Consider the following 25028-nt stretch of genomic DNA (forward strand, 5'->3'; position numbering starts at 1 on the left):
GTGATGGAAGATGACATGGTCAGATTTGCACTTTAAGAAAATTAATTTAACAGCTGAGCTAAAGATGGACTGCAATAGGGAGACATTTGAGGCAGGTGCTTCATCACCAGGTGAGGTGATGAAGACCTGCATCAGTGTCAAAGGAGAGATGGGGGTGTACACAAGAGATGTTGCTAAAGTGAAACTGACAGCACTTGGCAACAGACTGGATATGGGAAAGGGAGAAGTTGAGTGAGGAGTCAAGGGTGACTGAGGTTGTAAACCTGGGTGCCTGGGAGAGGGAGGAGGTAGCTTCAATAGTAACAGGGAAATCTGGAAAGGGGGAAAAAGATAACGAGTTCAGTTTTGGACATGTTGAGCTTAAGATGTCCACAGGACATCCAGTTTGAGATGTTAATAAGCAACTGGAGATCCAAGTCTGGAGGTTAGGAGAGAGGTGAGAGCTGAATCAATAGATATAAAAATCATCAGCATAGAGACAATATTTAAAACCATGTCTGTGGGTGTTCTTGCCAAGTGGTGGTGCAAAGGGGGCAGAATAAAAGGCCAAGGACAGAGCCCAGTGGGACATTAATTGTTGGGGTGCATAACCTGGATGAAGGAAACTGAAAAGAAGTAGTCAGATAAATAGGAGAGGAAGCAGAATAGGGCAGTATCATGAAAACCTAGACATAAGAGAGCATCAAGGAGATGATCAAGTGTCAAAGGCTACAAAGTCAAGAAGAATGAACATTTTGAAAGGCCATTAGATTCAGCAATTAAAAGATCTTTAGTAACTTTGGAGGGAGGAATTTCCGTTGAATGATGAGGTTGGAAACCAGATTGCAGAGAGTTAAGAAAGGAAAAGAAGTAGACACACCTACACCTATTGTACACAGCCTTTTCAATGAGTTAACTCACAAAAGGAAGAAGAGATGAGGGGTTAGTGCAGATGGATGCTTCAAGTGGGTTTTTTGAGGATGGGGGAGAGATGAGCATGTTAGTAGGCAACAGAGAAGCAGCCAATAGACTAGGAGAGATTGAAAATGAGTAAGAGAGTGGAAATATTAGAAGGAGCAATCTTTTGGTGAAAACAAGATAGAATGGGATCACTTGTACACGTGGGCATGTAGAGGAGTCTGCTTTGGCAAAGAGAAGAACTACCTCCAGGTGAAACAGGCGTGGAGGAGATTGTGTCAGAAGGCATCTGGATGTTGTGAGATGAGAATTGGAGAGAAGAGGGATCTCTCTGTGAAAGGCCTCAACTTTTCAGTGAAATATGAAGCAAGGGGAAGGATGGGAAGAGGGGGATCCAAGGGAGGTTTGAGAAGGGATGAAAAGATTTGGAAGAGCTGCTATGGTTTGTGGGATAAGGAATTGTAGAAAAATTGCCTTGCAGCAGTGAAGGCAGAGTTGAAGGCAGTACCCAGTAGATGGAGAAAAGGAAAGTAGAGGAAAGAGGGGAATGGGTGATATATCCTTATCAAGTTCACATATGAACAACAAAGAGATAATGACTCCTAAAAGAGGCTGCAGGAGAATAAGAGAGGTGACGTGAGAGATACAAGTGGGTAAACGAGAGGGGAAGGTCACAACCACATGGAGAGGAGTTGTGCCTTCAATCATTTCTTTTTAAGTCTTTATGACAAAAACCAACTTGACCAAAAATTTTACCATTAAAATATAACTTCACAAGCCCCTGAAAGTTTTAATTGATTATTTTCTATTACCTTTTTAACATTACATATTAATGTAATATGCATGCAAAAACATAATGTGGAAATGTGTGTCAAGTAAAAGGTCACCAAATAACCTAAATAGTAATAAGGAAAATGCCATCAAAATAAAATTAAAATCATTGTGTACATTAACACTCAATGGAGCAAAAACTTTTAAATTATATAAAATGGGAAACAGAATACTAAACATCATATACCAAGCAAATATTTTGAGTGCTAAGAAAATGTATAGATACTTATGAGTTTAAACTGAGTTTAAATCCCATATTTGTTTCAATATCCTTACAAATATTTCCCATTACAATAAACTCAATCGTTTCATTAGCAGTAGGTGAGAAAAGAAGTAAAATTTTCCTTTTCATACAATACAAAAATCACTATTAAAGGGAGAGAAATCAGTAGTTACCACTTTCAGTTTCTGTTCCAGATGAAACTGGAAAATCAGAAGTTTTACAAATGTTTTAGATGATGTTAGCATTTTGTTCAGTTTTGCCATGTATGGAGTAACAGTTCAGAGTACTCCAATTCTTCTCCAAGGACCCTCATGAAAGAAGTTCACGCAGTGCAGCTATCCTCTTGAGCGGCATCACTTCTAAATAACTATTTTTTCAGGTTATGTTTAGCTAGGACTGCCTGGATCAACTAACTCGTAACTTTTATGGTTTCCTCCCATTCTCTTCTGGAGAAGAGGAGGCAGTCTGTCCTCTTGATTCGTTCTCCTAGGGAGAATTTAGAAAGGAGTTGAGAAAGACCTCCTCTTCTCCTGAGAATCAAGAAAGACCTCCTTTACTTCTCGAGAAGAGGGTGAGGGGATCTGGAATGGGCAAGTCCGGTTTGGGGGAAGCCTAGAGTCATACAGTCGTGATCCTAAGACGAACCAGGCTCACGAGAACGGTAAAGTCAATGGTGGATGCTAGAGTGGACTGAGGCACACGTGAAGTGACGTAGAGGCGGGTGGGAGTGTTTGGATGAATAACTACTAGGACGAAAAGTTTCCCCTATTTTGACACAGCCTCCAGGAAGGGCCATGAGGATGCCCAGGGTTCTGGGGAAGGCAGCAGGATCAGTCAGTCGGTCAAACAGTGTTTATTAAAGTCCCCAAGAGCTCCCTTGCCCTCAGGAAGCTTGAAATCTCTGGGCCGGGTCCAGACAGAAAAGGGGAGGAAAAAGACCAACCCCACGGAGAAGCTGATAAGGAATCCGAGGCAGCCCACGCGGAGGGTCCTCGCACTTACTTACCTGTCCCCGGAGTTGAGGGAGGTGCTGGGGCCCCGATTCCCTGGACTTGCCTTAGAGAACCAGCTCCCACACACTTCCTCCCCTCCTGCACACTAATCAGTTACAGGGGGCTGCACTCTTCCCCGCGTCCCCCCAACTTCCAGCCGGGAAAAGGTTCTGGAGGCGAAGGGCTTTTAGCGTCTCCTCCAATCACAGAGCCGGAAAAGGCACAGGGGAGGGTGACGTAGCCCGAACTTCCCGCCGGTACCTAGAATCCAAGGAGCTCTCCCGCCGCCCCGTCGCTTAGCAACCAGTCAAGCCCGAACCTACCCCAACCCACCAGTTGACGTCCGCCCACTCGAATGTTTGACCACTTGGCCCCGAACGTTGAGTTTCCGGGTTGAGACCACTTGGCGCAGCGGAAGCCCACGCATAACCTCCAGAGAAAAAAGTGTCCTAAACGATTCACAGAAGACAGTGTTGCCAAGGGGGCTGTCACTCCCTCCCCTTCCTACCCACCTCCCCTCCTTCCCGCCTATTGCTGAGCGCCATCTAGGCGTCCACCAAATCCTTCGCCTCAATCCATCCGCTTGCCGGCTCCCTCCAATCAAGGAGACCCTCAGGCGGGGACTATTTGGCTCTGAAATGAACAGCGCAGGTAGAACAGGCAAAGATAGGCGCTAAGCCTTTCGGGAATTGTAGTCTGAAGGTGTAATGAAATGCTATGGGGCCGGGCCAGGATAAGGATAGCGAAAAACTACACACCCAGCGTCCCTGGCAACTGGGAGTCGCTCCTCCTTCCGGCTAATACCTCTTGTCCTCCTGCTTGGGTGCCGCTGCAGTTAGAGGTGACCTGCCTGGTTGACCGTAGGTTAGTCTAGTCGTCTGTCCCAGAAGCTGTCCAGCTGCAGCCATGGTAAGTGTCCGGGCCCTTCGGTCTCTCCTATTGGCTCTTTCAGTGATAGCGGCGCCTGAGGCCTGGTTGGCCTTAAAAGATTAGGACATGGTGGGAAGGGGGAAAGAAGACAGCTGTACAAAGTTGCTGTCCCCTTCCCACTCGGAAGCTTAAACCTTGGAGATCTTGAGGTCATTATCTCAATTAAGTGGCTCTGCTTGGGAAGGGATTGCTTTCTTCTCTTGAGGTTTTCGGGGGAAAGGGTGATTTCTCCCTTCTCCCCCTCCCACCTGGAAGACGGGCTTCTGGGGGGGAATCTCGTTTCCTGGGACCCCTCCCCACCAGGTGTGCTTTTTCATCCCCCTTAAGATACTGCACTGATGAACTAAAAGAAGTGACTGAAGGTTATGCTTCCCCATCCTCTAGACACGTGGTTAAAAATCTTGCCTGTGTCCTTTCACCTTAAAGTTTCCGTTTTATTTTATTTCTGTAATTTTGATAAAGGCGAAGGAGACAGTTCCCGTGGGAAACCTTTGACTTGAGAAGGCGGTAACATGGCTAAGAAGGTGGCGCTTCCAGGTGCCCCAGATAAAAATCTACGTTTGTGGGTGGAAACGTTCAGCCATATCTAATTTCACAAATGTAATGTGTTCTGATATCTAATTGTTATAAGTCTAGGACGTGTATTGTATTCTTAATATCCCTTTCTAAAGAGAAGCTACAAATGCTTTCAGTGACCCGTTTGTTATAAATCTGGAAGAAATTTGTTTTGAATGTAATGCCCTCTAATCTTCTAAGATCTGAGCTCTGGTTTCTTCTGATGGAAGGACAAAGGGCGGGGAGGGAATGGATGTTAGTGTGACGTAATCAAGATCTGCATGTTCCTCAGGGTGATGGGTGGAATGCAATACAGTTCTAAAAAAAAAATGGGGTTCCTGGTTCCAGGTGTTAGTTATAGAATTAAACCTAAAATTCCTACTCCCCATTGTCAGATTGAACATCTTAAATGATTGGTGTGGTGGTATTGATCTTAGTAATTGATTGGAGGAACTCCTTATTATAGAAATTAATTTTTACTGTCAAGTAATATAGAATTATAAAACTTTAGAATAATAGGGGTCTTGAAGATTATTTAACCCATTTATTTTACAGATGAGAAAATTGGCGGTTATTATGTAACTTGTCCCAAGGTCGTTGAGCTATTTAGTAACAGATTTAAGACCAACTCTGGTTCTCGGGACTGCAGGAAACTGTTGTACAGATTACATTTTTGTTTTAATAAAAGGAAAGGAAAAGGAGCATTAGGAAAGATCCTAATTGCTAAGCTCCTTTTATAGGTACAAAACCAGCTAAATATACAGAAAATGAATTAATTTGATTTCTTGCAAATGTATCACTGGAACTATGCTGTATCTAATTCCTTGAAGGTCATTCTGGTGCAGACATAAAGCAAAGAAAATTTAGTCAGAAGGGACCTTGGAAATCTAGTTCAACCCTTCAGTTTACAAGTAAGAAAACAGACTGAGGGAGTAAGGAGATTAGTTTAAGATCATCTGAGTAACAGATCTAGGATTTGAACCCAGAATCCTTTTACTCCAAACCCACTCTATACTACACTACCACCATAAAAATTCTTCTGCAGATGGATAATTTTCCTTAGCTTCAGATCTAAACTCAGAACTGTAGCTAGGTCTCACATGAATTAATTCTTCAGTTCAAGGGTAATGTGTGAAGAGAGCTTAATGGAAAAAGGAACCAAACAAGCTTTGTACACAACTCACAGCTGAATTATTTAAGAAGGAAATGAAATGTATTGTTGATAACCTACTTGTGGCTTACACATGTAACAGAAAGGAGCAAGATGAAGTACAAATGAAATTGCTTGTTCTTTTGGGTATTTTCAAAGAAAAACTTAAGTTAATTAGGAAGAAAGGAATATTTGTCATATAGAATGTGATGTTGGCCCATTAGCTTCAGGAGATACAGACTTGTCCTTTAGGGTATATTTTTATAAAAGTAACAGTATTGCCTACATCGGAAGGAAGGTCATAAGTTCCATGCTAAATAGAGAAAGGCATTCTTAATTTAAATCATGGAAGAATGCCCAGATGAGTTACTATTACTTGCACTGTGTTCAACTACTGGACCAAAAGAATGAAAACAATGTTAACTGTGTTTTCATTTCTTATCCTATTTCATTTCTTCTTTAAAATTTATGATAGTACTTAAGCTGAGATTATATTTGACATAATGGAAGGATAAAAGAGATCTTTCCATTTGGTTCTATAACCAAGAACTCAATATTCAGAAGTGACAATAATGGAAAGTAACTGTGTACCAACATTAAAATAAGTTGTTCAAGTATAGCATGGATCTCTCTATATATGAGAATTGCTGTTAAATAAGAGCACAATGATCAATTTGGTTACAAATACTTAGCCACACTCATCTTGAAAACTGAAATTAGCCATTAAGATTGATTAATCCAATACATGTATTTGTCAGTGACATTTTGTAAATGGCTATATTTGATTGCCTAAATTAGAAGGAGGCATTGATATACCATGAAATTACAGAAAGGCAGGAAATGAAAATAAAACATGCAGAGTAAATAAATTTGACCAACTTTTATTCAAATCAATTTTTGAATAAGTATTTACCAGTAAGTATTTGAATTCTCATTCTAGTATTCCAGTATATTTTTATTTTAGGCAATTGGGGTTAAGTGACTTGCCCAGGGTCACACAGCTAGTGTCAAGTGTTTGGCCTGAGGCCAGATTTGAACTCAGGTCCTCCTGACTTTAGGGCCGGTGCTCTATCCACTGCGCCACCTAGCTGCCCCGTATTCCGGTATATTCTTGTGCAACTTCCTGATCCTCAGTTTACCAGTTTGCAAAATGAGGGGGTTAAACTAAGTGACATGTAAGAGAGCACTGGATTTGGAGTTATTTAAAGGCTCTAGATTTGAGGCTCGGCTCTGCTTCTTCCTTCTTGTCCCAGCTGGTGCGTGACAGTGGAAAAGAGCTCCGAGTGTAGATTCAAAGAATCTAGGTTCAGATCCTTACTCTGCCGTCTACCTGAGCTATGTTCCCTCAGCCAGGCCTGTTAACCTCTTGGGGCTGTGTCCTCACATGTAAAATGAAGGGGTTACAATAAATGGTCTTTCAGTTCCCTTCCAAATCTGTCTTAACAGTATGACCTTGAACAAGTTCTTTCACCTCATCTGTGAAAAAGAAGTTATACCCAATGATCTCTGAGGTCCCTTTTATACTATAATACGCTTGAATCTCCATTAAAATAGTTTCTCCAAAGATGAAAAAGGGAGCTATCTGAAGTAGAATTAATAGTACCCCATCCCTTTAGTGCCCAGTGCTCCAATTTCAATCCATACTCGTAGCATGTGACCTTGTTAAATTTAGCTTTATCATCCAGTCTCTAATTATCCATCTGACTTTCTAACAGTATTCTCGTCCTTTATCTGTTAAAATGGAACGTATATTTTTCTTTCATTTGCTTACAGAAATATACAATATCTTTAACCACCAAGATTGGCTTCTTAGCAACTACGTGCTGCAAAAGCCCTTAGTGGAGAATGTAGTGCTTAATAGGAGCTAAGTGTCTGTCCTCTAGAGTAATCTGATTCTTTCATAATATGAACATTTTTTTAGTTTTGATGAAGGAAAGGGAATGCAGGAAGCATTTATACCACACCTACTTTGTGCCAGACACTGTACTAGCACTTTTTCAAATGTTATCTCATTTGATCCTCAGAACAACTCTGTAGGGTAGGTGTTGTTGTTATCCTCATTTTACAATTGAGGAAACTGAGGCAAACAGGTGAAGTGACTTGCCCTAAGTGTGTGGGGCTGGATTTCAACTCAGGCTGACCTCAGGCCCAGCGCGCTAGTGTCCGCCCCACCTAGTGGCCTCTAATGGAACTACAGTGTCCCCACTTCATCATGAGAAGCTGGGTTACTGAAGCTAATGTTAAATAAAAATCCTAGCAGCTGCAACCCGAGCTCTGTGGTGAACCCCAGATTTCTCAATATTTTAATTCATGTATATCCCCAAGTTGAATATTAAGGAGCTATATTGCTTTAAGAGGAAACATTGAGATCATCTAGTCTGGTGGTCCTCAAGCTGTAGTACAGCAAGTCCCAGGGTCCCTAAGTCCCTCCAGAGGGTCCACAGTCAAAATCATTTTCCTTTTAATTCCTAATCTGGTAAATACTTATAGACACATGAACAGAAGCTTTGGGGAGGAGAGTACTCAATAATTTTAAAGACTTTCTCAGGGGTCTAGACACCAAAGAGTTGAGGACCACTGTTGTCTTATTTGACAGGTGAGGAATCTGAGACCCAGAGAAATTAGTTGACTTGTCCAAGGTCACGCCAGTAGTAAAGTGGTAGGGTCAGAACTAGAACCCAGGTCTTTATGTTTCTTGATCCCATGCTCTTCTACTTGTTGTGGAATAGAAACCTTTCGTTGTTTTCAGTCAACAGTAAGTCTGACTACAAACATTTTGAAATAACAGTTCTCATGTTGTCAGAGGTTTGTTGTTTGCTTAGTTATGATTTTCACAAAGTTGATTTTTCTCTTCCGCTCTATCCAGATTCTCACTGGAATGTGGAGTTTAGGGAAGGAAAGGAGAGTGGGAAGAGCCATCAGAGCTCTTCTTGACTGCTAAATCATAATTCAGAGGTCAGTAATATAAACGACAGTGTAGTCATGATGGGGTGATGGAACCTGGACCCCTAATGGAAAACACCGTGTCTTTGAAAACCACCCAGTGTCTGAATTTTCCCGTCCTTTTCCTGCAGCCCAGAGCCTGGGTCTCTGCCCAAGGCATCTGCCACCTAGATACTTGACAGTCCTTTCACTGTCAGTCTTGGTTCACCTCTGGCTTTTTAACCACTCCTTAATCCCATCCAGCCTTTTCTCTGTTCTTTTTTATATATCTAATTCACCCCCATTAAGAATCCTGCCCACTCCTATTGTCTTTACAATAAACCTTTTCACTTGACTGGAAGTAGGTTTGAATGTGTGAATTCATTCCTAACTGCAAGCTGCCCTGTACCCTGACATTTCAGGGTTCCCAGCGACCCCAAACTGTATCAGTCACTCCCTCTTAAGAGCAGAAATGTAACATTTTGAAATTTAGAAGGCTTGAAAGAGCTTAGACTAAGTAAAACCTAGATTTGAATCCTACTCTCTTGACTAACTTTGTGGCCTGGGGCAAGTCACTTAACCTCTTTTTATATGTTAGGCCACACCTTAGCACTTATCTACTAAATCACTGAGGAATTCTGTTCTGTGAGTGAGTTTCCCCGAGCTGAGTAAATCACCAGTGATTCCTATATTTAAGTACATAAGAGAAAACTTTTTTGGAAGGAAGTGAGAATATGGGTAACATTTTGAGAAAAATTGAATTGTGTATAATATATCTTATTATCTAGGAACATATTATATATCATTTGGTTTGCTTACATAAGATATTTAGTATGAAGGTGTGAAGGCTTGGGAAAATTCAAGAGAAAAGTCTTTTTCTGGATTTTCTTTTGGGATAAGTAAGGAATTCTTGGTCTTCAGTAAGTTTCTTTGAGAGGGAGCCATTCTTTGATATATAAACGATTGAGATCTTCAGTTCAACTCTATCTTCCAATCAGAACTTACAGCAGAAGTGGAACAGGGCAGAATTCCTTCCCAAGCCATGGTTAGAATATTATACTAATGAGACCATGTTTGGGATGCTGAGTGTACCCCCCTGTTGTGTGACCACAGATGGCACTCCTAACACAGTTCTGCCATCTCCTGAATGGATGCCTTATATCACAAGAGGAACTAGGCCAGAGGTAATAAAAGTATGTATCAGTATAAATTCATCATGCTACTGGAAAAATTGAAGTATTCAGTTGAAAAATTGAAAGCTATTCATGAATCACCCTTGAATAAGAACTGTCTATTAGTTTGTTTTTACAAGGAATTAGGTTACATGATAGTCACGTGTTACTGTATTTGACATTTTATATATAATATCATATGTGCATATGATATTGTTTATATCTAATATTGTTCCTTTCCTGCTTTCACAAAGAGGCAAGTAGATGATTGCTTGGGTAGATTGCTGAGCCTAGAATCATAAGACCTGACTTCAAATCTAGTATTTGAAGTGCCAGATACTAAAGCAAGTCTCTTAACCCCCATCTGCCTCAGTTTCCTCAGCTATAAAATGGGGATAATAATATCTCTTTCTGAGCTACAGAATTATCAGGAGAAGATACAAAATTTGTTTTCTGCATCCATTTTCTGTCTTCTGGGTAGCTGATTGCCACAAGCAATCTTGATAAGAGCCATTGAAGACGTGCATTGTTTTCATTAAAAAACCTATCTGCTCAAGGAAACTAGTGTTTCCTGTCCAGCAGCAGAGATAGGAATTATTTTGTCTCTTGTGACCTTTAGCTTTCACATCATGTTGTGGGAGGCAGTATCACCATATAATTCTTCAGCAACCTCTTTCTTCCTACCACATTTTAACAATAACATTCCAGACAAACATGCAAGTCCTATTATACAGTGGGGGAAAATCTGCTTGAAAGTTAAATGATATGAAGTATAAATAATCACCAAAATTATAAATGTTCCACTAGAAATCTTTCAAAGTGTAATCTTTTATGATATGCTTAATTAAGTTGCCTTCATTTTTGTCAGTCTCATGAACATTAAAGTTACAATAGTATCTATGGTTAGGTATCCTTACAAAGACATATAAATACATGTGTATATATAGATATGGGATTATGGTTATAAAATATTGAATGTATGTTGTCACCAGGGTGATTATCATTTACTGGAGTGTGATTTGTCTTTTTTTAAGGGTGAACCTGTCAGAGTCCTAGTAACTGGAGCAGCCGGTCAAATTGCCTACTCTCTTCTTTACAGTATTGCTAAGGGAGATGTCTTTGGGAAGGACCAGGTAAGAGTACTTAACAAATATTTGTTGAATTGAATTCTATCAGTCTGTCCCTTTTTAGCCTTACTTTTCCTTAACTTTTGAGGAGAGAATCCTAATGGGCATACTCCTTAGTACTGAGAAAAAGAATATTTCTGAAAAGATGGTTGTGAAGTGAAATTCCTATTTTCTTGTTGACTCTCATTTTATTGGTATATGCTCACATATAACACATGTATATAGTGCTTTAAATGTTTTTTATCACAAACTGTGGATGTGTTCCTTCAGAGAGAAAAAAAAATTCAGATGCTGAGGATAAGAGCATCATCTCTTGCTTCCCTTGAGATACAGATTTAGAATCAGAATTTGACTTAAATTTGAGCCGTGGCTCTGCTGCTTAATACCTATGTGACTTCAGTAAATCCCCGGAAATATGGGAGGCAGAGATGTTTCATTTATAAAATGGGTATAGTAAAATTCATGCTGCCTAACTTGTTATAATAACTCCTTTTTATATAGTACTTTAGGATTTGTAAGTGACAACTCTGTGAGCCAAATGGAATAGGCAGGAACCTCAATTTACAGATGAAGAAACTGAGTCTGAAGGCAGTGAAATGATTGATTCAATGTCACAGTTAATAAGTTGCAAAGCTTTGACTTAAACCCAAATCTCCTGACTATGGTCCCTTGCTCTTTCCCTCTAATGAAATGTGATGACGTAAACTGTAAAGGACCGTGTAAACTAAAGCTGTTATTAAACCAGTTCTCCCTTCCTGGGTATACTTGCTGCATTAAGCATTAGCAATAAGAGAGAAAACAGCTACTTGTTTCACATGAACCATTAGGTAAAAGTTTGCTCTTATGAAATTGCTAAATGAGAGCCTTGAGTAGTTCGCAGATCTCAAGGCTAAACTGTTGAGTAATTTCCACAGTCTTTTTAACCTCCTCAGGGCCAAGTTACTTTTGAGATGTAATGGAGGTAAATTTATTTCATTGGGAATTTCAGATTGAGAAAAGTAATAGAACATTATTTTCCTGTGTTGCAACATTTAGTCTTTGTTGTATATCACAAATAGACTTATTTCACTTCTGTATGGGAAAGTATCAGAAAGTATCGTGTGGTAGAAGGAGCACTCTTATTTTGTGCAGATACACCTAAATAATCTAATGCCCTTGGGATATCATGAGGTTAGGCATATGCATTAGAACAGCACTCACATGATACCATCTCCTTCCATGTTCTGAAAAGATCAAAGGCATCTGGATTTGGGGGGAAGAGCAAATAACTACTGCAGGAAAATACTCTATACAAAAGCATGTCATTGAATGCAGATATACTGACTTCACTACTTTAGGGACACCCAATTCAATGAAAGTGCAAAGTATTTAACATATCAAATGGGTAACATGACAAATAAGGTTTTAGTGTCTTTACTGTCCCAGAGACCTGAATTAAGAGTTTCTGCTGTATCTATTTAATGTTATTTTGTAGTATTGTCTGGGGCAACATGCATCTTTTAAAAAAAAGTTTTAAAATGTAATAACATTCAGGGGAAAAAAACTCAAAATAAGAGGCAAAAATCTTCCCTGAATTCACGAGGCAGAACTGAAAATTTAATGAACAAGACATAAGGTCCGCTAGTTCTATGTCACCTTCAAAACCTACTTGAAGTTCTTTGACTTTGGGCCCTATTTTTCTTCCTTTATTTTCTCCTTTTCATGTAGTTGTAATGTGCAGATCTAGTTCAGGTTTTATTTTGTCACTCATATAGCTTTTTTCTTTCTGTGGTTTTATAACATTCTATTAATATATCATGTTTTTGAGTCATTCTGTAATTGTTTGGCCTATAAATTGTTTCTAGTCTTTCAGTTGCACATAGAACAGATATGAATACTTTTGCACAGATAGAACCTTGTATGTTGTTTTTGGAATCCAGTCTCAGCAATGGGTCAAAAGGTAAGATCAGTTTCCTAACTTTTATTGCAGATTATCTTACTGCTTTCCAAAATGTTTGCTCCAGTCTGCAACCCCACCAACACTGTCAGAATTTGTGCTTCCCCACAACACTTCCAGGATGAAGCTTTATCACTTTATTGCTATTTTTGCCATTCTCGAGGGTGTGAGGTGATTGTCCTGATTTACATTTCAGGAAGTTTGAGTTTCCTGCTGTTAATAACAGTGTATTTTCTCCTTCATAAACTGTCTTTGTGTCCTTTGGCCATTATTCCATAGAGGGTGTGTATTGTGAATCTAATAAGTATCTGTTTGTTTGATCTAGTGACAGGTTATTCTGATGCATGATTTGCAGTATGGACTCGAAGATCCCTTTAACTCCTGGAGTGAAGAGAAAGGGTCCAGGATGAAATGAGATGTTTACATTTGGTTACTCAGTAGTTCTGAAAAGTTCAGCCAACTGTATTTTTACATGTAGTGATCTTTCCTTGTTTGAGATTCCTGCGAAATGTTGCCTAAATTCTTTTTGAGGAAGAAAATCATATCAGAGAGCATAGGGCACTATAATTCAGACATCTTTCTCAGCTAGAAATAGATCAGATGTAGATTAATCAGATAGTAAATAAAACTTTCTGGCAGAATGCTGCTTAAAATAGAGGATTGTAATATTAATGGGTTTTTTTCTTTGACACTAATTCTCTCTTTTTTCTAGTACCAGATAGATTTTTTAAAAAATAATTGCTGCTTTTTTTATACATTTTAGTAACTGGTTATACTAGTTCCTCTTTTATGGTTCATTTTCCCATAGTTCTGCTTGGTATTACTATCCACTTGTTTTTTCCCTATGAATTATTATGACTATATAATTCAGTGAAATAACCTAATTTTATTTTGACTGAGAAGTCAATTAAACTGTAAGTTCATTTGGGAAGTGCTCTTATAGACTTCTTAGAAAAATTGCCGAGTATGGAGAATATGACTTAAATTTGCATATAAAAATATTTGGCAAGAAATGGAATGATTTTTTTGTTGTCGTTACACCAGGACATAAGTCAAACGTTGCGGTGTTTTCTTTGTTGTTTGCCAGGCTCTCATTCTTGTCCTGTTGGATATCACCCCCATGATGGGTGTGCTGGATGGGGTAGTAATGGAACTGCAAGACTGTGCTCTTCCCCTCCTTAAAGGTCAGTAACTGGACACAAAATGCTTCTGTAGAATTGTGTCAGTTTCAAAACCCAAATTCAAATAGTTACCTTAGTTGTTTAAAGTATTTAATTGCAAGATAGTAAAAGATTATATACGAGAAATGAGAGTTCCGATCAGAATGCATCAGTGATATCAGCAATCACAAAGTAATCACAGCTGAGTGATTTTATCATTCAGTTCCCTCACTTGCTACACAAGGAAGTGGCCCACAGATTCAGTCACCAATCACATTTTAAGCATGGATCAGTTCCCAGGTACTGGGGATACAAAGACAAAAGAGAAACCCCCTGCACTGTGGCTCTAGTTCACCATTCCAGCCTTCTTTCTCATTATTACCTTTAAAAATTCTGTATTCTAACCAGGCTCTAGAGCGTTAACTCCAGTTGTGACATAGCCTCCTGCCTGTGTGCACAAGCTGCCCTCCATTTCTGTGCTCCCTCCTCATTTCTGCCTTCATTTGAGAATCCTTATTGGGCTTCCTCTATGAAGCCTTCCTCAATGCCCCAAATTGTCAGTGCTGTCTCCTTCCTTCACTCCTTACTTTGTGTCCTGCTTATCTGAGTACATGCTTTTATCCCTCCAGTAGACTGTAAGCTCCTTGAAGGCAGAGACTTTTCTAGTGGGTGCTTTATAGATGTTTGTTAAAAATGACATCATTTAGTCTGCTCTGCTACTAGAGCATAGATAGTTTTAAATGCCGGGCTAAGGAATTCACATTTTATCCTTGAGGGGAGAGGGAGTGCTTGAATAAGAGATTGGTGGGGTTAGCCTTGTGTTAAGAAAGGTTATCTTGGCAGTGGGTTTTGAGGGTTGGTTGACAAGAGGAAAGCCTAGAATGAAATAGGAAGATCAATTAGAAAGTTACTGCAATAATATGGGTGGTGAGGACCAGAGGGTGAGCTCATCATGTGATGGGAGAGATGGGAATAAGTACAAAAGATCCTCTAGGTATAAAATTGACTAGACTTATGGGGCAGGGGAAAGAGGGAAGAAGCAAAAATGACTCCCAAGTTTCTAAGCCTAGGTGAGTGGGAGTGAGGGGAGAGAAAATCCATTCCATTTTGGCTGTTAGTTTTGAGGTAGTGACAGGTGTTGTGCAATTAGGGTCTACATTTCAGGAAAGAAGTTTGTGCCGGCTATGTATAGATTTAAGAATCATGTAGATAAAAGTGGTAATTGAACCCATAGGAAGTGATGAAATTGTTTAAAGAGAATGAGAAGAGAAGAGAGCCATGGGGGAAACCTACACTGAGGAGGCTGGTCAGAACTAGGAGAGCATGTGTGGTCAGCAGTATCAAAGCAGAAAGATCCAGGAGTATGAAGAATAAGACAAGTCCATCAGAATTAGCAGTCAAGATCATGGGTAATTTCTGAAAGTAGTTTGAGTAGAATTGTATGGTTAGAAACCAGATATCAGGAAGTCTAAAAAGTTAGTGGGTGGTGGGGTTACGGGGGAAAAGAGCAAACATGAATCACTGGTCTCAAAACTTATTTGAGCTTATGGCCCAAACGTAACCCCCACATAATCTACTGTAATAATTTGTATTTTATGAACTCTCTGTGTGTGTGTGTACATACATACATGTACATATACATACATACACACACACATGGGATGACATAAAGATTTAAAAGTCATCTACTACTGTTGCATTGGATGCGGGGGAGAGAGGACAGGTTAGCCAGGGCTAGATGCTGCCCTCTTTCTGGTGCCGCTGAGGTAGGTAGGAGAAAAAGAGAGGACGAACAAAGATGGTAAAGCCAGGGGCTGCCCTGCCCCTCCCTGCCCAGCCTGGGAGAGGAATACTAGTGACTGCAAGTGTGTTAAATGGTTGAGCTGCTTTCAGTGGTAATAATTTCTTTGGGCAACCCGGTGGATTATCCTCTGTGCCCCCTGCAGCATCCGCACCCCCATTTGGAGGCAGCTAGTGTAGATGACTAGGAATTAGCATTGAATGAGTTGGGGAAGCTGGAGAGAAGGTGAAAGTATGAGGAGATATCAGGCTTAAATAGGTTTGTTTTTATTTTAAGAATGGAAAGTCCTGTGTATGTTTATAGATAGTAGGAGAGGGGTCAGTAAATAATGTAGGTAACTAAAGAAGAGAAAGAGACAGGAAGGGATTGGGTCAAGGACATGTGTTAGCCCCATCATCCTGGGCATGGAGAGGTTCTGAGTTGTGCTGCACAGAGTAGGGGAGATGCAGAGGCTTGCACCAAATGACCCCAATTTTCTGAGTCCCATCATTTTTTCCATATCTTTGCACCCCTCCATAGCCAGCCGGTGCATGACAGTAAAATGAAAATGTTACAAAAGTGCACGATTCTCTTCCTGTCAAGTCCTATAGATGTTGATTTCTAATGAACTTTCCTTTTTTGTTTTGCCTTACTCACAGAGGTTGTTGCAACAGATAAAGAAGAGGTTGCCTTCAAAGACCTGGATGTAGCAATTCTGGTTGGCTCCATGCCAAGGAAGGAAGGCATGGAAAGGAAGGACTTACTCAAGGCAAATGTGAAGATTTTCAAATCCCAGGGACAGGCTTTGGAAAAATATGCCAAAAAGTCTGTTAAGGTGACTGACTGCTGCTTTTCTTTTTCTTCTTTTTTTTTTCTTACAGCAAAATAGATAGAAATATTTTTTGAAGATCTCAACAACTTGTCTTTCTGTAATCCAACGAATTAGTAAACTACAGATGCAGTATTTAAATAATTCCTGTGATCTAATTTTTTTTAATAAGCTCTATCTCTTTTTCTCTTTGATTTTCATCAAGTTGTAGAAATCCATTTGCAAAGGTCCCGGCAAATGTATGGTGCCTTTTAAAATCATGTGGCAGCTTCTAACTTCTTAAAATTATCCACAAAGAAAACTAAAATTTCTGGTACTTGGCATTAATTACTTTGCTGTATAGGCAACAAAGACAGCAAGCATTTATTAAACACTTACTGAATATGAGGCACTGTGCTAAGTGCTGGGGATACAAGTACAAGCCAAAAATAGTTGAGGAATTTACATTCTGATAGGAGAAGACAACAAACATAAGAGAACTGAGAAAGAGGGTTGGGGGTGGAAATGAAATGCCCATGTCAGGGCATGGTTTTGAAGTCAAAAAAATTAGGAGCACAGCCTAGAGGAAAATGAAAATTGGGCATCCTGGGCCCTTCCTCAAAATGGAGGCCCAGGAGGAACTCACCAGTGGGAGAAAGGGACCAGACTGGCGAAGGATTGTTCTAGGGAGAGATGGCCATGGGGATGATTGGATTTTCCAAGGTGAGCCAGGAGCCTAGGGAAGTTCCAGGATGAAACAGCAGCTGAGACACAGTTTTGAAGTCTGGAAAAGTCGATAGCAAAACCAGGAGAGGGAATACAGATGACTTCTCGAGTATTTTTGCCAGTCAGAAGCATGTTTACTCAGTGGTATAGGTAGCAGCAACAGAGTGATAAAAATGAAAGATCTTCTCACACCTTTCCTCTCAGTAGGCTCTCCTCATTTGTGTGAAATGGATCAGTAAATACAGAAGTAGTAATTCAAGTGATGTCCACTGATATGTACTCATTTGTTCCTTATTCTGATGCCTTTGATGAAAGTAACCCTGGATTTTTAAGGCTAAGCTAGAGGAGTGAAGAGGCTGTGCTGGTAAAAATGATAATTATAATAATTAAAAATTATAATAATTACAATTAACATAATTATAATAATAATAACTAGTATTTCTATACTACTTTAAGATTTGCAAAGCACTTTACAAATATTTTCTCATTTAATCCTCAACAACAACCCTAGGAGGAATGTGCTGTTATTATTCCCATTTTACAGATGAGGAGACTGAGGAAGACATAGGTTGAATAAGCTGTCCAGAGTCATAGAACTGGTAATGTCTGAGGCAGGATTTGAACTCATCCTGATTCCAGAACCACCATTTCTATCCACTGTGTCACCTAAGCCCTACTAAGCTGGAAAGGCTTTGGATATACATCTAATGATGGGTTGTTATTTCATCCAAATACCAGCATAGCCAAGTTAAGAAAAATTCGTCCCACTGTGGCCAAACTAGTCATGGGTCTTTTAACTACAGTGCTTCTTAAGGACTGTCTCCTAAAATACAGATGAGTTTCAGTGTATCAGTGGAGACAGTAACTGCACTTTTGAAAATCATGGATCATCAAAGTATTAAAAAAACTCCATTGTTGGAACCCTTCTGGTTCTGTTTCCCTGTTATTAGCACCAAAATAGTTTATTAGATTAATATTGATCATTTAATTAAAAAAAAAACCTTATCTAAGAAGGACCTACTTAGAAACTCCATTACAAAGAGGCACATTTCAAGAAAGCAAATATAGGTCATCATGTGTTTGTTTGTTTGAAAATGTAACTTCCCAGGATGTGTCAAGAGAAAAGGCAAATGATACTGTTCATTTTACCATCTGCACTCCTAATCAAGTATACCAGTCATTGGCAGTGGTCAGGAATGTGACCCTTAGTCACTAAACAAACATCAAGCCATGTTCACTGTACTTACTAAGGCAGGAAAAAGTACTTTCTGGTCCATACAATCATTTTTTCAAAATATGCTCTTTTCTATGTATCTTTGATTTGAGGTTTCATTGTGTCCCAAGTATATGGAAATATTTCCTCCCAAAAAGCTAAAAGGTGTTATTTCATATGACATTGAATAAAGCTAATTGTGTAGTGCTCTGTTTTAATTGCCTTATGAATTCCTGCTTTGAACTTCCCAAAAAGTTCTTTTTTCTCATTTCCTAACTCTTTGAGGACTGTAATAAATATTCTTTTCGGGGGAGATGCAGCAGTCTTTTGAGGAAGGGTGTAGTTTCAGATTGCTTCATTACATTGAGACTACTCAAATAGTTAAGAGGCCTGTCTCCATCCACCCTTTGTGTACTGACTTCATAGGAGCCCGACACATTGCATTTATTTAGACATTAACCAATTAACATTTAATTTCTTAGAAAATAGACACAAGAAATAGTGTTCTGTGCAGGGATCCATTTTTCTATTAGGGATATGGAGTCTTTCTACATGTCAGTACACCTTTTGTGGCAGGTAGATGGCAGACATTGCCAAGTGTTCTCTGGTAGCACAAGGTGCAAGACAGTCAGAAGCTGACCTTCGCTCTGAGCCTTCAGCACCCGGAAAATAACTTGTTGGTTAATAGCAGTTTTCTTTTGAGTGTCACCATGACCAAGCACCAGTAAAAATTGTGTCAGTCTTGGGGAGGGCAGGGAGCCTGAGAGCAAACTCATGTTAATCAATTCATTTGGTTGTTGTGAACTTTGTGGTTGTTGTTTCACAAATAATGATCAAGTGCCTTCTCTGCAAGCCTTTGTGGTTATTCAGTCGTTGAAGGCATGTACAATTCTCCATGAACTCATTGGAGGTTTTCTTGGCAAAGATACTGGGGTAGTTTGCCATTTCCTTCTCCAGCTCACTTTAACAGGTGAGGGAACTGAGGGAAACTGGGTCAAGTGACATGCAAGGTCTCACAGCTAGTACGTGTTTGAGGCCAGATTTGAACTCAGATCTTGTGGACTCTAGGCCCAGTGCTCTATCCACTATATTATCTAGTTTACCTATAGTCGTTATCTGAGAGAGGTATTCTGGTTCATCAAGATATTGGTAATTATGATCACTCTTCCTTCTTTCTTTTTCCATCTTTGCCAGGTTGTGGTTGTTGGAAATCCAGCCAATACTAATTGCCTGACAGCTTCCAAGATGGCCCCGTCGATTCCCAAGGAGAATTTCAGCTGTTTGACCCGCCTGGATCATAACCGAGCTAAGTCTCAGGTGAGCAGAGTTGAGTCCTAGACCAGCCATTTTCCTCGTTAACCTCCTTTCAACTTAAAAATCCCAGCGAGCAAAGTTTCGTACTAACTATTCCAAATGTTTTGTGACTTTCTAGGTTGACAAGTAGTAAAAAATTTCTAGAGTTTCATTAAGTTTCTACACTGCAATCTATATTTTTAAAATTTAAATTGATGCTAAATAGTTTCCTTACTGTGTGTAAAGGTACTTAAATGAGCCTGTTCATTGTAATGATAGTAACTTACCTCCTTTATAGCTTTAGCTGAATCTCCTTATGATGTGCTGTAGTCCCTTCATTTCAAATAGTTCCTCAGCCTTCTTCCTCTGGCATGGTCTTATCCCCAGATCAGTACTGGCATCTCTAACCTATGCTGATCCTTTTTTTAAAAAAAAGGATTAACAGGCTGTTTGTAGTCTGCCAAATAAACTGAGAGCTTTGCTTTTTGAAGTAGAGAGTAATGTAGAACCTGGCTTAAAAAAAGTTGAAGAGCCACCATCTTGGGCCACAATCTATTCTTCTAGCATGTGGAGAGGAAGCCAGAAAAGACCTAGGAGGTGGGAAGGTAGTAACAGTTCAACTTCATCAGGAAAAGGGTATTATTTTCAGATTTGCTTTATTAAATTGAAGTTGCTCAGACTGCTAATTTGCATTATTGGTCACCTCAAAAAATCATAATCCTTACAGATACCTGCTCTAGGCTGAGGTTTCTTTGGTATAAGGAATTCCTGAATGAGCAAACACCTTTTACTGATGCATGTCAACACCTTATCCACAACTTTTCCAGGGTCACTGAGTGGTTAAGTCACTCACCCTGGGTCACATAGTCTAGCACTTCTTAAACTAGGTCATGACCCCATATGAGATTGACCCACAGTTTAACAATCACTTGAACTGGGTCTTCTTGGTTTCGGGGTTGGTTCTCCATCTGCTTTGCAGGTGTGACCATGAACAACGAACCACTTTTTTTGTCTGAAAATGATGGACTCAGACTCTCTGATCTTATGAACTATTATTGTATAGTACTATAGTGTTAGTTGTAGAAAATGTAATTTAATTTGCACTGATCTTATATTTTATAGGTCTCTTTTTAAAAATCAAATCAACTTATCTGTCAAAGTACTATGCAAAAAACAAAAACATGCCAAACTACTTATTGTGCAGGCTGCCAACTAAGAGTGGTAATTTTCAGATTTCAGCAAAATGCTTACGTATTGTCTCAAAACTTTAGAAGTCTTTCAGTCCTAGTTTGAAGTAGATTCCAAGTGTGTGTAGCACTTTGAAATAAAATGAATTTGTCTTAAAATGTATGATTTATATTAAATTAGATTGCTCTTAAACTTGGCTTGACTGCCAATGATGTCAAGAACGTCATCATCTGGGGAAACCACTCCTCTACTCAGTATCCAGATGTGAACCATGCCAAGGTTAACATGCAAGGGAAAGAAGTTGGTGTTTATGAAGCTGTAAAGGATGACAGCTGGCTCAAGGGGGACTTTATCACGGTAAGAAAAATCAATGAAGACCCTAACAGCCTATTCTAAAGAACTTTGGGAGGAAGATCACACACTTTACCTCTCATGGAGTTAGGGGACTATAAATACTTGAATAAGTGCCAGTGTCCATTGGGATACTCATCCAGTTAGAAGGGTACTTAGCTCATTTTTCACTCATCAGTGCCAAGATAGAAGTAGATTGTGGGCAAAGCTTTCCTCGCCAATGACATAGTTGTGATCCTATGTTCTTTATTCTTTTAGCACAAATTATCCTTAGTTTACCATTGTTAGTTGTTTGTGTTCCATAGTCTGGGGCGGGGGGGTATCCATCTGTCCGTCTGTCCATCCATCCGTCACTTTACTAGATTGTAAATATCTCGATGCTGGGACGTGATCCCTTTGATTCTTCTGTGTCCCATCCCCACTCTTTTCTACCAAGCACAGAGCATTATTCAGAGTGAGTGCTTCTTTTTTGTTGACTAAGGAGCTAATTCTTAGGAAATAGGACTCTCATTTAGTGATAGATTGCATTGAAAACTTGGACCATATTTCTGTTTCCAAGACATCTGGAAAAGAGAATTCACATTGTAAGCTATAGAGTTATTTTCTTTTGGTCTGAACTTGCAGACGTGTCTTGGAAAACAGATTAGTATTGGTAGCCCATGACATGAAATGTTAGGATCAAATCATGTTGTCATCAGAATGGATGTGGTTTAACCATATTGCCTCCATTCTGATGTTATTACCAAAGTTAGCTGTAGCAGTTGCAAGAACAGTGGACATTGCTGGGACTTGTCAAGTCTCTCTGCCCTTGGGGTTCTTTCACATTGTTGGCATAATGCATACAGGCAGTGGCAGAGTAGAGGGTGCCTTGGGGGTAGGTCTAGATGTTGTTGGTATGAGACTTTACAAACCATTGCTTTTCTTTGTTGGTAAGATTTTTTACGCTGGGACAGCTAGATTCTTATCCTTTCAAGTATCTTCTGGTTTACATTCCTCAAAAAGTAGAGTAGCTATGTGCATCTGATTCATTGCTTTGTGAATGACAGCTTTAAATAGATATGAAATATGAGGAGCACAAACAAGTAATCCATTTTCCTCCCTACTACAGACTGTTCAGCAGCGTGGTGCAGCTGTCATTAAGGCTCGAAAATTGTCTAGTGCGATGTCAGCTGCCAAAGCAATCTGCGACCATGTCAGAGATATCTGGTTTGGAACTCCAGAGGTAATCATTGAGTAATTTACATAGACTAGCTAGCCTTTCTTTATTTGCACATTTGTCACCTGCGTTTCTCAGAAGTCACCAATTAGTGATGGCAGTTCTATATTATACTCTTTCATCATCCGCAGTATTATATATGAGTAAACAAATAGGTGTAGCAAGAGTGTGTTTTAAATTGTGTTAGCATATGCAGTAAACTTGTATGTGAAGCTCAAGGGGGAAAAAAGTTAGCACTGTGTCTCAATAGATTGTCATGTTGTTTTCAGGGAGAATTTGTTTCCATGGGAGTCATCTCTGATGGCAATTCCTATGGAATCCCTGATGATTTGCTCTACTCATTCCCTGTTGTCATCAAGGTAAGTTTCTTGTTCCTGCAACTGGTTTCTGTGTCTTATGTTGCAAGTTAACTTAAAGTGGCTCCTTTACCAAATAAGAGATTTTCCTCAGTCTGTGTGAATCAAAATTGAGCCTTGATATTGGATGCTTACAGAACAACATCTTCCTGTACTAATGCAGCAAGAGGTCTCTGTTACTGCCTTAAGGGTGAGTTAGAGTAGGTGTGTCCCAGTGAGAGGAAGCTTGATGTGGTGCTCAGAGTCAAGGAGACCTTTGAATCAAGTCACTGTCCTGGCAGCTTTCTGCAGAGGACCCTACACATTGCAGTCGCAGGTCTGAACAGTAACTATAAATCAGTCCCCATGCTGATGTTGGGAGAGTGTATATTTTCTAAGTAAAGACTTATTTTTAAAACGTTTATCCAGTATTTTTCCCTCGTGCGACTCAAGTTAAATGTGTATTTAATTTAATATTTAACTCTCTGACATCAGGGTGCCTAGTACAGTGATTTTGAGGAAAGGAAACCTACTCCCCACCCCTACTTAATGGCATCTGGACTGTGATTTTGACTTTTTCCATTTTAAGTCTAGAGAAGGGAAACTTGAAGGTTTTGAGACTTGCAGCAGGATTATTGGGCTGTAGACCAGTCCTGGTTTGGAATTCTTACCAGGGGCCCAGCCTAGAGTGGACACCACAGGGTTGGGAGGCAAATGGCTTGGGTTCAAGTCTTGGCTCTGCCACTTCCTGGTTGCATCACTTTGGTTAAGTCACTTAACCTCAGAGACACAGTTTCATTGTCTGTAAAATTGAGATGTAATTACAGCTAACATTCATGGAGTAGTTTAACTCTGTAGGTTATCTCAGTTGACCTTCATGACTCTGTGATGTGGGTGCTATTACTTAAGTTCCTAAGGCACTTAAGCTCTTGGTGTCCAAGGCAGCACTCTTACTTTCTAAGGTGTAGGGCAGGTACCAATCTACATGGCTAGCTAGAGGAAGTCATTCAAAGGGAGCTCCCTATACCTGTAAGATCTCCGGGATGGTCAAAAGAATAATAAAGTGAGGGGAATAAGCATTTATATGCATCTATTGTGTGTCAGGCACTGTGCTATGTGCTTTACTAATATTATCTCATGTGATCCTCATAAGAACCCTGAGAGGGAGATACTGTTATTTATCCCCATTTTACAGTTGAGAAAACTGAGGCAAACAGAGGTTAAGTGACTTCCCTGGGGTCACAAAATTTGCCAAATTTGAACTCAGGTCATCCTGACTCTAGGCCCAGCACTCTATCCACTATTCCACCTAGCCCCTGTGCTCATAAGATCATAGATTTTGAACTGGAAGAGGGCCCCTTAGGAACCATCAATCCCAAACTATCACTCCCTGCTCTTCCCCCCCCCCCCACAAACACCTCCTCTTTTTATAGATGAGGAAACTGAAGCAGTGATTGGCCCAATTGGCCCAGGATCAGATGGAATCTGGGAAATCTTAGTATCATGTAACCTTCAACTGTTACTGACTTGCTATCATTTCTTAACAGAATAAATCCTGGAAATTTGTGGAAGGCCTCCCTATCAATGATTTCTCCCGTGAGAAGATGGATCTCACTGCAAAGGAATTAACAGAAGAAAAAGAGACCGCTTTTGAATTTCTTACCATTGCATGACTAGACAAAAATTATGATGTTACAAAACACATAAAAACTGAAAACTATAAGTGTCGTCTTTAAACCTAGTACCAAATAATGATGTTGTTCTTGACAGATTACATATGAAAAACCATGCATTTAAAGATTGTGTGTATTTCTTGGTACATATTTGTGCCTACCATGTTATCATGTTATCAAATGGTGTTAGTGATGAAGTCTAAATAAAAATGACCGACTCTGATTTGGCCTGTCTTCTGAATTAAAATTAGATATCGTTTCTATTTTGTCTGTAAGGGAGATGATTGAACCAGTGGGCAGGAGACAAAGGGAACAAGGATAAAAGAGATTGCTTTTTTTCTTGAGACAAGGTCTCTCTGTTGAATCCAGGCTGGGAGTGCAGGAACCACGTACAGGCCCAGATCCACTGCTGATTGCCACAGAAGGTTGATCTGTTCCATTTCCAACCTGGCCCAATTTACTCTTCAGACAGCCTGGTAGCACACCTCTCCTCTTCTCAAGGACTCATCATATTGGTGCCAGATACACAATCAGCATTAGCCTTACTACA

At 39.8% G+C, this 25028-nt stretch overlaps 2 protein-coding genes across 8 annotated transcripts in view; one reads left to right on the top strand and one right to left on the bottom strand.

Annotated features, from left to right (window-relative positions):
- WDPCP (WD repeat containing planar cell polarity effector) overlaps nt 1-3447 on the bottom strand; it is a 361091-nt gene extending 357644 nt beyond the window's left edge. For 3 of the 6 annotated variants that reach the window (XM_020985464.2, XM_020985465.2, XM_020985460.2), the window contains exon 1: nt 2958-3228. The gene's annotated coding sequence lies outside the window, so the exon portion shown is untranslated. Of the gene's footprint in view, nt 1-2957; nt 3230-3266 lie in introns of those variants that run through there. The other 3 variants (XM_020985463.2, XM_020985462.2, XM_020985466.2) reach the window with 3 other exon arrangements.
- Nucleotides 3448-3725: 278 nt separating this feature from the next.
- On the top strand, nt 3726-24701 carry MDH1 (malate dehydrogenase 1). Of its 2 annotated transcripts, XM_020985469.2 has the most exons (10): nt 3730-3852; nt 8445-8533; nt 10707-10805; nt 13823-13919; nt 16335-16510; nt 19617-19739; nt 21084-21260; nt 22363-22476; nt 22740-22829; nt 24353-24701. In XM_020985469.2, exons 4-10 carry the CDS (start codon nt 13856-13858, stop codon nt 24476-24478), a joined length of 870 nt encoding a protein of 289 aa, XP_020841128.1. In that variant the 5' UTR covers nt 3730-3852; nt 8445-8533; nt 10707-10805; nt 13823-13855; the 3' UTR covers nt 24479-24701. The 2 variants fall into 2 exon arrangements, with proteins under 2 accessions (XP_020841127.1, XP_020841128.1); XM_020985468.2 differs by lacking the exon at nt 8445-8533 and having other exon boundaries at nt 3726-3852.
- The last annotated feature ends 327 nt before the right edge of the window (nt 24702-25028 follow it).

The sequence above is a fragment of the Phascolarctos cinereus genome, unplaced genomic scaffold (genome assembly GCF_003287225.1).
Source record: "Phascolarctos cinereus isolate Bilbo 61053 unplaced genomic scaffold, phaCin_HiC Scaffold_2;HRSCAF=192, whole genome shotgun sequence".
NCBI classification, from domain to species: Eukaryota; Metazoa; Chordata; class Mammalia; order Diprotodontia; family Phascolarctidae; genus Phascolarctos; species Phascolarctos cinereus.